Source organism: Protopterus annectens, chromosome 12.part0, assembly GCF_019279795.1.
Source record: "Protopterus annectens isolate FY-2018-M chromosome 12.part0, PAN1.0, whole genome shotgun sequence".
NCBI classification, from domain to species: Eukaryota; Metazoa; Chordata; order Ceratodontiformes; family Protopteridae; genus Protopterus; species Protopterus annectens.
Genome location: NC_056746.1, coordinates 286,200,605 through 286,218,070, shown reverse-complemented (window position 1 = coordinate 286,218,070; position 17,466 = coordinate 286,200,605). Strand labels below are relative to the sequence as shown.

Here is a 17,466-nt window from a genome sequence, read left to right as displayed (position 1 = left end):
TGCTCTTAGAAAGTTTCAATAATAACTGGATCTGTGTTAGCATACATTTGTGCGTGAACAAAGACCCCAAAATAGGGGTTGATTTTAAATACAGCTGTTATAATCTGAAAAATTTGCCGGAATACCTGGATCTCTGTTGACATGCATTTTCTGTGTGGTTGGTAGAATAACTGGATCTGTGTTAGCATCCATTTTCTGTGTGGTTGGTAGAATAACCGGATCTATGCTAGCATCCATTTTTGTGAGCAGACCCTAACATAGGACCAAATTACCACCGTAACAGCTACAAACAAATGCAATCTAAGGGTCATGCTGCTCAACTCTAGAAGTCTAAATCTCAAAATGCACTCACTCAAAGCAATCCTTAAAATGAAGAAAATCGCCATTTGTGCTGTAACAGAAACCTGGTTCAAGGCAGCAGAAAGCACCCCTGTACTACCAGGCTATAACTCATTCCCCACTTTTCGGCCCCAGAACTTGGATCGAAGCTCCAAAGGCAGTGGTGTTTCCATATTTATAAAGGATGCGCACACCTACAGACTAGCAGCCCAACATAACACATCAGAGATACTTCAGGTGCAGCTAACATTGGGTAAGACAGCGATTCAGGTCGTAGCCTACTATAGGTCCCCAACCATGTCCCAAGGCTAACCTCCATGTTCCTAAGCATCCTGAAGAATATCAGGGTCCAACCTAACACTCTCTTACTGGGTGACTTCAACTACCCCTCCATTAACTGGGAAAACTACTCATGTACAATTCACCTGCCCAATGTTTCCAGGAATTCATTAATTCCAGTGCCCTGGACCAGCTCGTTCTTACCCCAACTAGAGGTAGCAACATCCTTGACCTGGTCATTACTAACATGGGCGACCATTGCTCTACACCAATAGTCAACTCCTCCCTGGTTAGATCTGAACACAAACTAGTCACCTTGGACATCCACATCCTCCCACCTCCCCACAAAGGTAACCACCATGAAAAACTTGTTCAAAGCTAACTTTGGGCTCCTAGAAACAGAGGTGGCTAACTTCATGGCACCCATGCAAATGGAGAATAGTTGCATGACCGCCGAATCATACACCAATGCACTGTATGAACACATACACAAATGCATGGATCTCGCCATACCCAATAGAACTAAGATGCTTTCCTCCAAAAAAAGGATGCCAATCTGGGGGTCCCCTGCCATAAACAAACTCTACAACAGAAGGAGGAAACTGATGCGGAATAAGGTGAAGTCCCAAGACTGGAAAAACTCCCTTATCAGCCTCAACAAAAAGTTGAGATCCCTCATCAAATCCTCTAAAGCTAGCTAAGAAAACAAAATTGCAGCAGATAGTAAAGACAACCACAAGGCCAAAGGCCAAAGAATCTCCATGGCAATACCCAAATTTGCTCTGAGCTACTGCACAATGGTCCCTCCTAAACTGAGCCAACAGATATTGCCAATTTACTGGCCAACAGATTCAGTGCCAACTTTACCCCCCCCCCCCCAAAGGACCAATCACAATACCAGTAGATTGCCAGGCACCCAGTATGCTGTACAGGTTAAAACAGCACTGTCCAAGGTGAAGAATACAGCTTCTATGAGACCTGACAATATCCCTGGCTATTGTTCTACATGAACTACAGAGTGAACTGGCACCTCACCTGTGTGCCCTGTTCAATCACAGCCTCACCTCAGGCTTTGTCCCTACCGAATAGCGCACTGCTACAGTCATCTCTCTCCACAAAGTAAAAGCAACTATAGACCCTGGGAACTATCACCCCATTAGCCTGATGAGTCTAATATGCAAAGCTATGGAACGCATCATCATGGCCCTAATAAACAAGGATATAGGGAATCTCCTAACTCTGTATCCCACACAGTTTGGTTTTGTAAAGGGTAGATCATGCCTGCTTAACTTGGTCGACTTCTTTGAGTCACTCACCAGAGCTGTGGATGAAGGCAAGGTGGTTCATACAGCCTACCTTGATCTGGCCACAGCCTTTGATACCATTCCCCACTTAGGAATCATAGAAAAACTCACTAAGCTAGGCATCAACCCCTATATCATTAGGTGGCTTGCAAACTGGCTCACAGATAGAACCCAAAGTGTGAAAGTAGCTGACTCCAAGTCAGACTGCCGACTAGTCACGAGTGGAGTCCCACAGGGTTCGGTCCTGGGTCCCCTCCTGTTTGGTATCTACTTCTCTGAAGTCCAGGCCAACATGAAGGCACTCTGGCTGACAATGTTCGCAGACAATTGCAAGTTGGGAGCTATTACTAACTCCCCAAGTGATGTTGACATCCTACAGAATGGCCTCACTGAGACCAATGACTGGTGTCAGAACCATGGCCTTAACCTCAATGGCAAAAAATGTGTCATCATCCCCTTTGAGAAAAACCCGGTTCTCATGAATTACCACATCAATGGTAGTCCACTGAACACAGAAGACGTTATAAGAGATCTGGGAACACAGGTTGACAGCAACCTCTCTTTTGATCACCACATTGCCCACTGTGGTCAGAAAATCCTTCTATGTGGCACATCTCATTACTAAGGGTTTTGCATCCAGGAAGAAAGGGGTCATTGTCTCTCTCTATTCTTCCCTTATTAGGCCAATCATCGAGTATAATGTCCCATTTGGCATGTACCTCACTAGACACCTGCAACAACTGGAGTGGCCGCAAAGGTACCTCACAAAGAGGATCTTAGGCCTTAAACACTTGTCCTATATGGACAGACTCAAAAATCTCCAACTATTCTCTGTCTCATATTGCCTACTTAGAGGCAATCTCTGCTTGACTTACAAAGCCATGTCTGACCCAGCTCTGTTAGAAATGTTACATCTATGTTGGGAGGGTGGCCTAATGGTTAAGGTGTTTGCCTTATAAACACAAGGTGCAGGGTTTGAGTCTCACAAGGGATAATTGTCTAGGCTTAAAATGGCTCGCAAGGGCAGTTAGCTTAGTACTAACCTATAAACCTATGACTAAAGAAATCCCAATCCCTCCGCACCACACGCTCCAGAGACCTCAACCTCATTACCACAATCAACAGAACGTACTGGAGGGACAGGTTCATAACCCAGAGACTGCCCATGCTATGGAACAGACTTCTCATACATGTCAAGCAGAGCACCTCATTGACCCTCTTCAAGAGAAATAGAAAATTGACCCTGAGGATAACTCCAGTGGCTGTACTCGACAGATGCACTGGGAACTAAGGTCTGGTGGCACGATGCCAGGGTAATCCTATGGCTAGACTTGTAAAGGCCCCAGGGCCATTAGCCTAGTACACACCTATGAACCTAGGAGCTGATTTTAAATATCGCTGTTACAAACTGGAAAAGTTGCCAGAATAACTGGATCTTTGTTAACATGCATTTTCTGTGCAAGAATAAAGATCCAATAATGGGGAAAAATTTTAAATTCTGCTGTTATAAATTTAAAAAGTTGCTAGAGCAACTGTCTGTGCTAACATGCATTTTTGTGTGTCAGAACATAGACCTAATAATAGGCACAGATTTAAAATATTTCTCTTAACTTAGAAAGTTTCTGGAATAACTGGATCTATGTTAGCATGCATTTCTGATGTAGTAGAAGGGCATGTTGCACTGAATGACTCAGGCTATCTTCCCCTTTTGACTGGGTTGTGGGCTGCTGCCTGTGAATAGTTTAGGGTGATATAAAATGCATCTAAACCAGAGCAGTCAGCAGCCCAGCTCAGATGGCTTCCCTTTGGACTGGATTGTGGGCTGCTTACTGAGAATGGTTTAGGCTGCTTTTTAAGGTATCAAAACCATAGCAGTTAGCAGTGTGTGTGTGTGTGTGTGTGTGTGTGTGTGTGTGTGTGTGTGTGTGTGTGTGTGTGGTGCGAATGGGCCTCTGTGAGACTGGCTACCTTGATGTGGTAGAGAGGCTTGTTGCAAGGAATCACAGCTACTAAATGCCAGTTAAGAGTGACCATGGACATCTCAGACATAATTTTGGTGGGGCAGTATAGATGCATGGGGCGGGGGTAACAGTACCAGACCTTAGAGTACAAATTGAGAAAACCTGTCTATACCCCTGCATCACATGAACAATACAAAGGAATGAATGATTACACGTCTTACATTGAAAAGGTTCAGGCCTAGATCTGCCTGTGAGTGCTTGTCCTTCTGGCAATGCTCTGAGATATACCTAGAGCTTTGAGAAGAAAGAAGAACCTTCCACCCTTTTTCTCTGCCTCTATCTCTAAGAACTTTGCCTTTCTTTGAAACCTAGTAGCCAAACTGAATGGCTGGCAACTGTGGCAGTCCTGAAAGCTGTGCTGTTCTTCAAGACAGTACAGACAATGGTAATACGTTGACACCTACTGTACAGACATGTGAATATGATACCTTTAGCAGATTAAGATCAAACTGTTTTAAGTGATAAAAAAGAACATTGCAGGCTCCAGGGATGCATGCTTCAATGTAAATGCAGTGTTATGTCATGGTGTGCACTGGTGCAAGTGTGTGGACAGCTCCAAATATAGAAATTTCTGAAAAAGATGTTGAATTCTGATTGGCTGAGAGGAAATCCACAACTAAAAACATCCAAAAGGGATCCCTGGAGAGAGACAATTTTATTTATTTTACATTTGTTCATTCAGAAAGTCTGACTGGGCAGTACCCATTTTCAGCGGAGGCTCGGGCAGAAAAGCTCCACATAGCAATTAACAGAGTTAAAAAAAAGTAAAAACATAAAAGTAAAAAAAATGTACATGCAATAGAGTTTACAAGGTAATAAATTTACATATCACAACACATAGTGCATATGATGGAAAAAATACATTCATTAAAGTGCTCCTTGACAAGATAACTAAAAATTATATAAATTAATATAGGAGATAGATTACTTCTTAGGATATCAGGCTATAGCACAGTGACTAGTAGTATAGTAAGAGTAATAATATTGAAAAAAATCTTCATAATAGACTAAACAATTTACCAAACTGTGGCATGGCCACTCACCTGGTTAGCTCCTTCTTCAATTCCGGAGTCTCCATATCAGAATAGCAAGGCATTGGTGTGATGGGAACAAAAGCACTCTGGCTCTTCTTGTGACTGACAACTAAACAAAAACACAGATTTCCATTTACTGTATGCCTAATCTAAAAGAACAAGAGAAGCAATCCTTACAAGCTAGTTATAAAGCTCAAGAAAATAATAATTAAATGTTTATTTTTTTATTCCATATGAGCATCTTTAAAAAGATAAAATAGTTTTTCCTCACTCTACTTCAGCCTAAGCTAACAAACCCAAACCCATGTACAATTCTAGATTAATGATCACTGCTCTTTTCCCTGAGTTGTAAAACACTCGACTACTTCTGAGGCTTGTCACAAAGATTTGATCCTTATTAGTGTCTAGAACTTTGCAAATAATCCATTCACTGTAATCCCAACCCAACAGCTTAGTTTTCATTCTCAGCAGTACATTCAGGGAACAGAATGCCTTGGCTGCACTACTGTATGAATGTGAAGTCAGCCTGTATAATACAGTGCAAATCTCTGACCCTCAACAACACACAGATGAATAATATGCACTTAATTTAGTGCTTTGTCTTCAGTACAAAACACACTTCTTCAGAATAAACAAACATATCCTGCCGCTGTGGTGCAGCTGTGAGCATTGGCGCCACACAGCATGAGGTTCTCCGGTTCAATTCTTGGCTGGAGCTCCTACTGTGTGAAGTCTGCATGTCCACCCCACGGTTGAGTGACATTTAAAGACATGCAGCTAGATGCGTGCGTGAATGGGCGTGCCTTCGTTGAAAGTTGTGCATCAGGCTGGCACCGTAAAAATCTACTTCCAATCATAAGCGGACCAGCGTTCTGCTGTGGCGCCCCCTAACTGGGAAAAGCCGAAAGACATTACTATCATTGACTAACTTAAATACCTAATTAGACAGAATCACATGACACTAAAATTCGGCCTAAACTTCAATATTAACTCGTAAAAAAAATAACAATAACATAAGTTAAAAAATACATGTAATTATACACATAAATATATTAGCAAAACTTATGTGGTCTTCCTGTTTTCAAGAAACAGTTAATGTTAATATTACCATTTCTGCCGGGCAGCTTATCTACTTGGAATCTCAGTTGACATAGTGTTTCCTGCTATTCAACCTTGTTTTTAAAATCATCCTCTCTTCTGCCTTTATATATGACATCAAGTCTAAAAACAGATTTGTATATGTTCTGTATTACTTATTATATCTCTGTACAAAGCATTACCTTTTTTCATTTTAATATCATAAATATATTAAAAATTATTTTGTTAAATTTCCTCGTTGACATACCATTGTAGAATGCATTACAGGAACTGCAAAATACTATACAGGCTAACCTGTAAGTATCACAAACAAATCTACATTAGCATTAATTACCATGTGATGAAGGTTTAAGACGATAAATGGGCCATTCTGCATACATCTACAAGTCTCAAGAGGAAAGTGCCTTGCTGTTTTTTAGTATCTAGGCACATCATTTTGGCATTATCCCAGTGTAACCAGTCCTTCAATGTTCATCTTTTTTATACACAAACTTTGGCTGCTCACAAACAGTTTTAAATAACTTAGGGTTGCCTTTAATTATTTTCCAATTACCTTGAAGTAGCAAAACAATAAATACATTATCTACATACATACTAACACTAAAAGATAATTTTCTATCTACAGCTTCAGGATTAGTATTCATTGTATTAAATCCTTTCAGTAAGATGGAAGGAAAATCTATATTCCTTTTAAAAATAATTTCATATGCTACAGCTTCCAAATAATTCAACTTACAACCTCTGTTAGCAAATAGTCCAATACTATATTCAACTTCTCTTAAAAAGAACTTATTATTACTAATCAATATTAAAGTTTGTTTGTATTAAGGACACAAGTGCTACAGTAAAACTACATATTACTGCTTTATGTATTTTCTGAACATGTCTTAGGGACACTTGGACTAAGCCCACCCCCATATCAACAATGTTTATTGCATCAAGACCAGTCTTTAATCAGTTTCATTCAGCTACACTGAACCTGCACAGATACAAATTAAGTACAATGCAAGAGGGACTTACTTCTTAGATGGCTGCGCACTGATCAACAGCTTAATTTCAGCTCTCCCAGTGTGAAAACAGAAACTGAGAAATGTCAGCCAGTGAAATTATCCTTTTGGGTAAAATTCAGTTACTGGCTAGTCGGTAAGCTGCCTGCATGTTATTAAAGAAGAAATGTAGTGAATCTGAAAGAAGTTCAAACAGAAAAGTGATGATAAAATGCTGGCTGGAGAGAGAGAGACAATTCTGCAACTGTTCAAAAAAGCTATCCAAAGCTTAAGCTCTCATACAAGAGATGGCTTCCAGTAATTTAGAGGAAAAATAAATCAAATGTACTCATAGGTCATTAAAATTATTAAAATGAATCACTGAAGGAATATGTCAACTCAATAACAGACTGGAAAAGGTAGAAGAAGCTTTAACTAGCTATTCAGATGAACTGATAAAATGCAAACAACAGAGGCTGAAATGAAGAAAAAGCTGACTGAATATGAGGCTTCTCAAGAAGAGAGGTTTAAAAAATAGTAGAGTCAGGAGACAGAGCACATAGAGAAAACCTGAGATTTTCTGCTGTATCACAGAAACCGGAAGCAACAGACTGTATTAACTTTATGAAAGCACAAATAAGCAACTGGACTAGTGATCCACATAGGATTTGTTAATTGAAAGGCCAGTTTGAGTGTATGCTCCAAACTTGGCAATGAGAAAGCAGACAAGACCTCTACTAGTAAAGATGCAATCATACCAACAGAACAGTTACTTAGACCGGGTTCACCAGCCGCTATTAACGTTAACCAAGTTCAGCATGAAACATATCAAGTAAGCGTCAAATCTTTGGATGTCTTGTTTAATAAAATTGACGCTTTGATCACCCGCACTGACGTTTTGGAGAAACAGCAACGTGATATGCCATTGTGTAAATTTAAAACTAATACACAATCAGCTTTGAATGATCAACTAAACTTAAGAAGTTCCTTAAATGACATTTCACCTGTCCAAAGTGAAAAGGTATCACTTTCAACAGTTTCCAGTATACCAGGGAGCAGTTTGACGTCAACCTCACTTAATGCAGATACTGCGCAAGACATTCCCGACGTTTTTCCAGCCTGTCGTGAGCCTAACGTGCAAGGGAGGAGCAACATGGCCACTGAGGAGCAGAGGAGAATTCCGGCTACCAAACTGAGGACCACCGAACCGAGAATGCCAGCTCAACGCGACCAACTGGGTTTAACACAAACTCCCTTTAACTTGAACACAGTGGAATTCGGCAGGCAGTCGTCAACAAGTTTTTGTGGTTTAAATGGCTCCAATGGTACTAATATAAGACCAGGCTTTACAAACGCAGCGGGTACTATTGAACTACATTTTGGGGATGTTTCTAATTCACAACCAGCAGTGAGTAACGCTGTTAACAATTATCCTGTTTTTACAGACTGGGTCTCTGTGCCTCCTTCCTTTAATCACACAGCATCACAAACTGGCACTGACAGTGTATTTAGAGAACCCAGTATTGTTAGCAATCTTAAACAGTTTGACAGTACTTTAATTAAAATCAAAAAATTACAATTAGAGATTGCATATTTTAAGGAATGCTTGACGCGTAAGATAGTGCCTAAAGGTTTAAGGCACTATCAGTATCCAACAGGACTGGTTGTGAACTCTGCTTTCCATAAGGAATTGATTGTTTTATATCACCAGCATGGCGCTGAATTTCTCAATTTAATGATAAAGCATTACACTTTTCAAATCGAGGAGCTGAATATTGAGGCTGCCCAGTTGGACAATTTAATTAAACATGATCTTTTATTTGACAGGTACCGTTATGAATATTCTAGACTTTTCAGTAGTATTGATTCATATTTAACTAAGTTAAAATCAGTTAAAACTAAAAAACTTGACAGGGACACTACAGCATACAGAGAGGGCTCGGCTTATCCCAGTCCTTCAGCTAGTCAAGTTTGGAGAAGCAATACCAGAGCTTCTGCCAATAACTTTAGGAATACCACCAATACTACTGAAAACGATGCAGTTTTTTCCACCGCTGAGCAGTTTGGGAATAGTCCAATAATTGATAGTGTCGACGTTCCTCCTGTCGAATTGCGAAGGAGTGAACGCATCCAAAATAGAAATAATGGTAACATTAGATATAACAATGGTGTACAGGATGAATATAATAACAACAATAATAATTTTTTAGGCGCAAGACCGAAACAGAAACGCCAATGGTCAAACTACAACAACCAGAGGGGTCGCAACAGATAATTATAGACATTGCTCATAAAGTGCACACAAACACAAGTTTGAATGGAGTTATTAAGTCACCACTTACGTCACTTTGTTCTTCCTTTACCCCAGTGTCAACTAACTTGAGTAATAATGACATAAGTGTCGATAGTTCATTAGTGGGACCAGTGATTTGCTCTAATTCCTCTGGTGATTTTAAAGTGTTCAATTTTTCTAATTGCCCTATAACTACTGAAATGTCTGACCTTTTATCCAAAGGCCAAACTTATGTTCCTAACCAAAGTTTGGATATTGTTACATCTATTATTGACGTAAAGTCTTACACTAGGAAACTAAATTTGAAATTAATGATGGGGGGGTGTGAAAGTGGAAGGAGCAAGCAATCTATATGTGCCGAGTACATTCAACCCACCATTACATCCACTATTGGCTACGTTCAAACACATTTGTGAGGTAGATATCAGAAGTGTCAAAAGTAGACCAAGGCACAGGCATGTACCAGTAAGTTTGAAAGAAAATGAATGTTTAGCACAGCTTCGATCCCATAATGTTCAAGTATGTAAACCGGATAAGGGTGGGGGCGCAGTTATATTTGAACAAGATGACTATTTTGATAGAATGACTACCTTGCTTCAATCTTCCACTTATGCTTTAAGTTCTAGGAATGAGGTGAACAGAGCATATAGGATCATAAAAGATAATATTGAGGAAATGTTAATAGAGGGGAGGATTGACCAAAAATTATATAATTGTATGGTCACTCTGTATCCAAGATTTTCTTACCTCTTTGGCATACCTAAAATCCATAAGGATTTAATGAATCCCCCTATGCGCCCCTTGATTGACAGTAGGGAGGCTCCATCTTACGCTTGTGCAAAAGTGATTGACAACATTTTACAGAAGTATGTCAAACTTGAGAGTCAAATTTGTAAAGACTCGTGGTCTTTTTTGGCTAAAATTAATGACATTGTGTTTTTGGATTCCCTTAATTTTTTGACAATAGATGTAAAAGACTTATACACGAGCATTCCCCACGATGTTGCTATCGAGTGGGTTAGTGATAGGCTTAAAGCAAGGAATGCAAGTAATCGTGATATTTCTTTGGTGGGCGAACTACTGGATTTAATTTTACCAAGGAATTTCTTCATGTTTGGGGAGAATTTTTATTCACAAAACACTGGTGTCGCTATGGGTTCTCCTTGTGGTGCGAGTGTGGCAAATCTGGTGATGGCTAACTGGGAACACCAATTTGTTTTGGAACAAACCAGTTATTCAGAGAATCTTGTACATTACACTCACTTTTTGGATGATATTTTTATATTATTTAAAGGGAGTGAAGACCAAGCAGTTGATTATGTAACCCACTTAAATAGTACAACTACATTTTTGGAATTCACCTTCAACTTTAGCACCACGAGGATCCCATATTTAGACATCATGTTGATTAAAGACATTGAAGCAAATTGTTTTATAGCACAAATTCACAGGAAACCCACGTACTCAAATTCACTACTACATTTCACCAGTTGCCACTCGTTTTTACAAAAACGAGCAGTGATTAAAGGCCAACTTGTTAGAGCAGCCAGGATGATAAGTAGGGACAAAGATTTTGGTGAGGAATGTCTATTATTAAAAAGGATGTTTTTGGGTCGGGGTTATCCTTTTAAGCTGATTGAAGACCTTATTAATGAGGTATCACTAAAGAGGTCCACTAGGTTTTATGAACCTTTATTGCTTGTACTAAAGAGTATGCATCAACCTAATTCGACATCTATTATTGAAGAGTCAAACACAAGTGGGTCCGTGGCACCGAAACTATTTGACGTTCCCAGATTTATCACCACGTTTATGGTTGACAGTCCCACTTTGTGGTGTATTATCAAGAAAAATTGGCAATTGTTCAGGGCAGACCCAGAGGTGTTTTCTAAAATGGGTCCATTTCCTAAGGTAACATATAGAAAAGGTAGGAACTTGAAATCATTATTCGAGCAGAAAGCTTTGTCAACCAGATCCCCCGGTATGTTTAAATGCCAAGCTTGTAATTGGTGTAAGTACATTAATGAATCAAATAAATTTGTGGTTAATGAACACGTTTTCAAATTAAAATGTAGGGTCAACTGTAATTCTAATATGTTGGTATACTTAGCGCAGTGCCAACACTGCACCGGTTTTTACATTGGGAAAACCGAGCGCAGGCTCAAAGATAGAATTTACGAGCATATATATGCTATCAGGAAACGTAAAGAAACAAATGCTTTAGCAAAGCATATAACTGACAACCCTTCCCACCAGTTTAAGTTTATTGGCATTGAGCAGGTTGGCAATGACAGTAGAGGTGGACCCGTACAACTTAAATTATTAGAAAAGGAGTTACACTGGCAGATTAGACTGGAGGCTTATCATTCACCAGGTTTGAACGAAGCATGTACCATTTCCAGTGTTTTAAAACTGATTAATTTAAGAAGATAGTGAACTGTCTTAAATGTAATTAGTTTACCTTTCTCTTGTGACTAGAATCAAGTACAAACATTCTAAATGTATTTAATTTGGTTACTTTCACATGCACACAATTTTAAATCTAAGGATATTTTGGGACTATTAATTCCTTCGAAATTTAATGGGTTGTTCAACCATATTAGATTTTTGTGTGATTTTAATTTATTATGGTTTTTATACAGTTAATTTCCATTTTGATTTTAATGTGTCAGTTTCCTTTTAAGTAAAATGATTGTGTTAATGGTTAATTAATGTCAATTAAGGTATGACTGTATTGGTATTTAAGCACAATGCATTGTATGCTTGGAGTTCTGAAGAAGTTTGTCGAAGAGGCAAACGAAAAGCGCTTAAATAAACCTGTGTTTTCTTTCCTAACCACTGGTGGTTATTGGTGGAGTTAACTTCAAAGACATCATTCGAACAGCAGTTCTAGTGTTCTTTGGCAGTTCGGTTTAACTATTGGTTCGTTTTGGTTTTTTACTAGTTTGGTGTTCTTTCATAAGTTATACCAACAGAAAGAGTTGATCCTGATGAAAGTGAGGAAAAAGGCAAAAGTATTAAGAATTGGGGACAGCATAATGTTTGTGGAAAATGATTATTTACTTTATACCATGCAGAAGAAAAGCAAAAATTGAACCAGCAAACAGAAGGGGACACCGCCTCTCATTCTTCTGCCAATAAAAGCTCACAGAGAGATTTTGCCAAAGAAACTATTTCAAATGTTCCAAAGGAAAATGCTTGAGAGATAAAAAAGCAAAGGCATTTACTAAAAGAATCAGGAGTACCTTGGACTTGAACCACAGCCTGGTGAAAGGAGATGGAGAGGAACAGGAAGAAGACAAGCAACAATGAAATTGGCAAAAAAAAAATGAGAGACTATAAAACACCAATCAAATTTATGAAATATGGCTTTGCAAGAAAAAGTGGCTGAGAAACACTGCACTTTTGTTGACTTTGTTAAAACTGGCGGTAGAATGTAAAATGTATACCTCACTTTATGTCATAAATGTTTAGGACGACACCAAAACGAAAAAAGTAACTAAGCAAATTAATTTTTGTTTTATTACTATATGTATAAAGTATTTCATGATATAAATTGCATGTTATACAGTAAAGCAATTTTATGTAGAAAGTAGTCATGAATATTTTAAATGTAGGGGAAGTCTTTTCAGTGACTGCTGTATATGTTAAAGATATTAAAATACTGTTTTAGAAGCATGAAATATATTACAGTACAGCAAGAGAAAAAAGGTTGGATAAAAGTAAGTTTAAATTAATATGCTATGACCTTGGCCTGCTGGGGTAGGGGCGGGGTGCAAAAGTACACTGATTATACATTACAAGTAGAATTAAGATAATGTCTCTTATTTTTACAAGGGTGACTGTCTAGATTAATGTCATTGCCTTAAACTATAAACAAGTGTTTTTGTAAGCAAGCAGGCTTGAAAAATAAGACAAATGATGAAAGCCATTTAAAATTCCAAGTTTTGTGCATCTGCAAAAATATTAGCTTTTTTCCATTAGCAAATGTTCTCAGTGCGAGTCAAGACGTCTGTAGCTGAAGGCCGCTATACATTCTGTTCTGAGTGAAATTTACAAAGATAACCTTCATGCATCTGCATAGTTGTAAGTGTTTTTTTGTTCCGAATTGCTGACTCCTTTTACATGTCAACAACTAACAGTTAAGACAGGAGGAGATGAAATAAAAACAGTAACATACAATCAATCTACAGGAAAGTCTCCAGGAATAGATGGTATTCCTATGGAAGTTTGGAAGCTGGGAGAGAAGAAACTGTTAAAGATCTTGAGGATTTCATTTAAAGTATTTTAAAAGGAGGAGAAGCACCAACATCTTGGAAGAAAGCTGTGGTAGCTGTATTACCAAAAGAGAGTAAAGGATTGTCAGACCCAGGTTCATATATAACCATTTCAATTTTAAACCATGATTATAAAGTGTTTATGTCTATAGTAGCTAAAAAATAGCAAAGAAGTTGCTAAAACTGATAGATATGGATCAATGTGTTTTTCTGGATGGAAGCTAACCATCTGGCAAAATTAACATAACAATTGTGATCTACAGGAAAGTAGAATGTAAGAAAATACTGCTGTTGTTGGTAGGTCTTGATGCAGATAAAGCAACTGACAGAGCAAGCTTGGATTTTATGAATAGGGCAATGAAAGCATTTGCATTCCCCTGATACAATATTAAAGTCAACAAGGAGGATATATGAAGGATAGGAGGCAAGAATTAAAGTGGGAGGGTTCCTCTCTGATAAGTTGTGTCTAAACAGAGGAACTGGGCAGGGATGTCCCCTTCTCTTCATTTACTTTACATTGAAAGCCACTAACAAAGAAAATAAGAAATCCAGAAATTCAAGTATATAATTGGTACAGTAAATAAGAAAAGCTGGCTTTACTTGCAGATGATATTTTGTACATGGTAAATCCAGAAAAGATTATCTCAGTGCTGTGGAACATTTTCAGTTAGTTTCAAGTCTTTTTGGGATATAAAATTAATGAACATAAAATAAAGGCTATGGCTGTAAGAAATGCATCCACACACAAATTGGTTCAGTGATAAATGAAAGTTATGTAATCACCATAACAATGGAACTGTATTGTTTGTTTCTGTCCTTCTTCAATGTATGGGTCTTGGATCCAGCTTTGGCCACTTCTAAGCTTTGGATCCAGTGCTCAGGATCCTCCCCCTTACCATCAATCCCTGGTACAAGGAACAAGTTACCTCAAATTGAGTCTGCCACTAATAAAATGGAATTTAAAATTATTAGGGTATTAACAGATAAACAACTAAACTAACCTAAACTCTGCCTGGCTTAGAAAGGAGAATGAGAGAGAGAGAGAGAGAGAGAGAGAGAGAGAGAGAGAAACAGCAAGATAAAGGCACAGCCTTCAGAAGCCAAGGTGAGGTCAGCAAGACCCATCTTGGAATGGAAACATATCAAAATGAATAAGGAGGGGGATGGTGAGAGGATAGTTGAGGAGGGAAGGAAACAGACAACACAGATCTATTGTTATGATGAGCACATAACTGTCAAACCTGATGTTGTCTTTTCCATCCATTCCTCATCGTATAGCACTTGAGAGGCCTTAAGGAAGGATAATGAATCAAAGGTGGCTCTAGACCTGGACTGGAAAATAATTTATAGTGTGAAATGAAGGTTTGTACCTTGGACTAAGTGGCTGCAGCACATATGTAATCATCTAGAACACTTCAGAAGAAAGCTGCAGATGACATCACAGATCTGGTGGAATAAGCCTATGGAGTCAAAGGAAGTGGTGGTCCTCTTTTTTGATAAACAAAGGAAATGAACTGTGACAACCAGTCGGAAAGGATGAATTTGGACACTGATTTTTCCAGCTTAGCTGAGGAAAATGTCACAAACATCTGATCAGATTTCCTAAAAGGTTTCATTCGATGTAAATAAAAACATGACTGACGATGGACATCTTGCAAATGCAAAGCACATTCACCTTTGTTTGAAAAATTTGGGAAGAAGACTGGGAAGATTTATGGACTGTTTAATGAATGGCTTAGAAGTCACCTTAGGAAGAAAAGAGTGACTGGTTCTTAGAGACACACTGTCCTTGTGAAAAAAAATAGGTAAGGAGGTTCTGAAGATAGGGCTTGTAGCTCAGAAATTGTACTGGCAGAAGTGACAGCCACTAAAAATAAAGTTTTCCATGATAAAAATTTTAGTTCAGCCCTAATAGCAGGTTCGAATGGAGGCCCAATCAAAGCCTGTAGTACAATGTAATATCCCATGGATGGACTAGGTCTTTGAGCAGCGGATGTAGTAAAACTGTACCTTGAAGGAAACTCTTGCATAATCTGAGAGATTTTATTTATTTTTATTTATCATTTGTTAACCGGGAAAGTCCAACTTGGAACAAAGCCAATTTTCATCGGAGACCCGGGGAGAAAGGCTCCAAATGCATGTCTTTGTAATGTGGGAGGAAACTGGAGCACCCGGAGGAAACCCACACGAACACAGGGAGGACATGCAGACTCCACACAGAAGGCACCCCAGCTGAGAATCGAACCGGAGAACCTCTTACTGTGAGGCGACAATGCTACCGCTGCACCACTGCGCCGTCCATTGGGTGTATAGTTTTCACCCATATGGAAGGATGATACAGTGGCTAACTGTACTTTGATTGCAGAACTGCTGGCTGCACGTTTAAAGAGATGTGCGAGGAAGGCCAAAATTGCTGGAAGAAGAGCTGTGAAAGAGTCAATATTCTTTTCAATTGCCCAAATAGAATTGCTATTATACATTTTCCTAGTTAAAGGTTTTTGCGAGGAAGACAAAATGTGGACAACTAAAGATGAAAACCTGGACTGCTGAACTATCACTGGAATTAGAGAAACCATGTGGTCAGTTTAGGGAACTGAATGTTCAGGTGAGGCAATCCCAACAGTGAGACAGACAATCTCGGTCTGAACCCAGCAAACATGAAAGATGGACTAGATAAGGTCAGAGGAAGGAAAACCACACTTGCTGAGGCCAATAAGGGGCTATGAGGATGACTATGACCTTCCTCATCGATGCTTTTGGTAGAAACTTTTGAATAAGAGATCTCGAAGGAGAAGCATAAAGGAGTCTCAGGGGCAAGAATGCATTAGAGCATCCCTTGGTAACTTTCCCTCTCGGGGAGTTAGAGCAAAGAAGTTGCTGCATTTGGTGTTGTGAGGAGAAGCAAAGAGGTCACAACAAGATTGGCTCCAGTGGCTAAAAAGCCACTCTATTACTAATGGATCAAGGGATCTCTCACGACAGATCTGTTCAGTCTAACCACAAATATATTGGATCTCCCTGAGATATGCATTGCTGTTAGAAAGCAGAAAGAGGATACTGCCCACTGCCACAGTTACACTGCTTCTTGACACACAGCTTAAGATCTGGATCTTCTCCTGTTTGTTGATGTACCAAACAACTGCCATGTTGTCTTTCTGAACAGGTATTGCGCCCAAAGGGACACAGTGCTAAAAAGGCCTGCAATGGTAGCAGGACAGCTCTCGTCTCCAATACATTCAAGTGAAGGCTGTTCTACATTTGGGACCAAGTGCCTTGGACTGTCTTTCCCATAAAATGCCCCCACTCTAGTTGGGAAGCATCTATAGTCATTGTGGCTTGGGGGAATAAAGAATGAAAGGCAATCCCTGTAGAACATGTGGAAATTCTACCCACCACTGTGAGTTCTACAGAGTTTGTTAGAATCACTAGAAAAGACATGGCATGGGTTATTTCCTAATTAACATCTGAACCGCCAGAGTCCATTTGAAGAACCCATATGTAGAATTTGGCTAGTGGCACTAATGTGATGGAGGATGTCATGGAACCTAGAAGGTGAACAATTAGTCTCGCTGGTGACTTCTAGTTCGATGGGACTTCTTGGGCTTGTTGGTAAACGGATATAATTCTTGTTTGTGGGAGTTTCACTGTTTTAAGTCTTGTGCCCAAACATACTCTGATGAATTCTACAGACTGGACTAGTTGTAGGTTTTACTTTTCTAGATTCACCGTAATCCCCAAGTCTATGCAAGTTGGGGCAAGGAGTCCCTGGCTTGAAGGAATAAATTCCCAGAAAGGGAGGTGATAAGTCAGCCATCCAAATACAGGAATACCTGGA

The 17,466-nt window shown here is 39.2% G+C and overlaps 1 protein-coding gene across 1 annotated transcript in view; it reads right to left on the bottom strand.

Moving 5' to 3' along the window:
• The window catches only part of SLX4 (SLX4 structure-specific endonuclease subunit), a 1,828,351-nt gene that overhangs the window by 227,501 nt on the left and 1,583,384 nt on the right, over positions 1 to 17,466 (bottom strand). Inside the window, exon 13 of the mRNA XM_044089343.1 lies at positions 4,987 to 5,086. Within this exon, the coding sequence (XP_043945278.1) occupies positions 4,987 to 5,086 (100 nt within the window). The remainder of the gene's footprint in view (positions 1 to 4,986; positions 5,087 to 17,466) is intronic.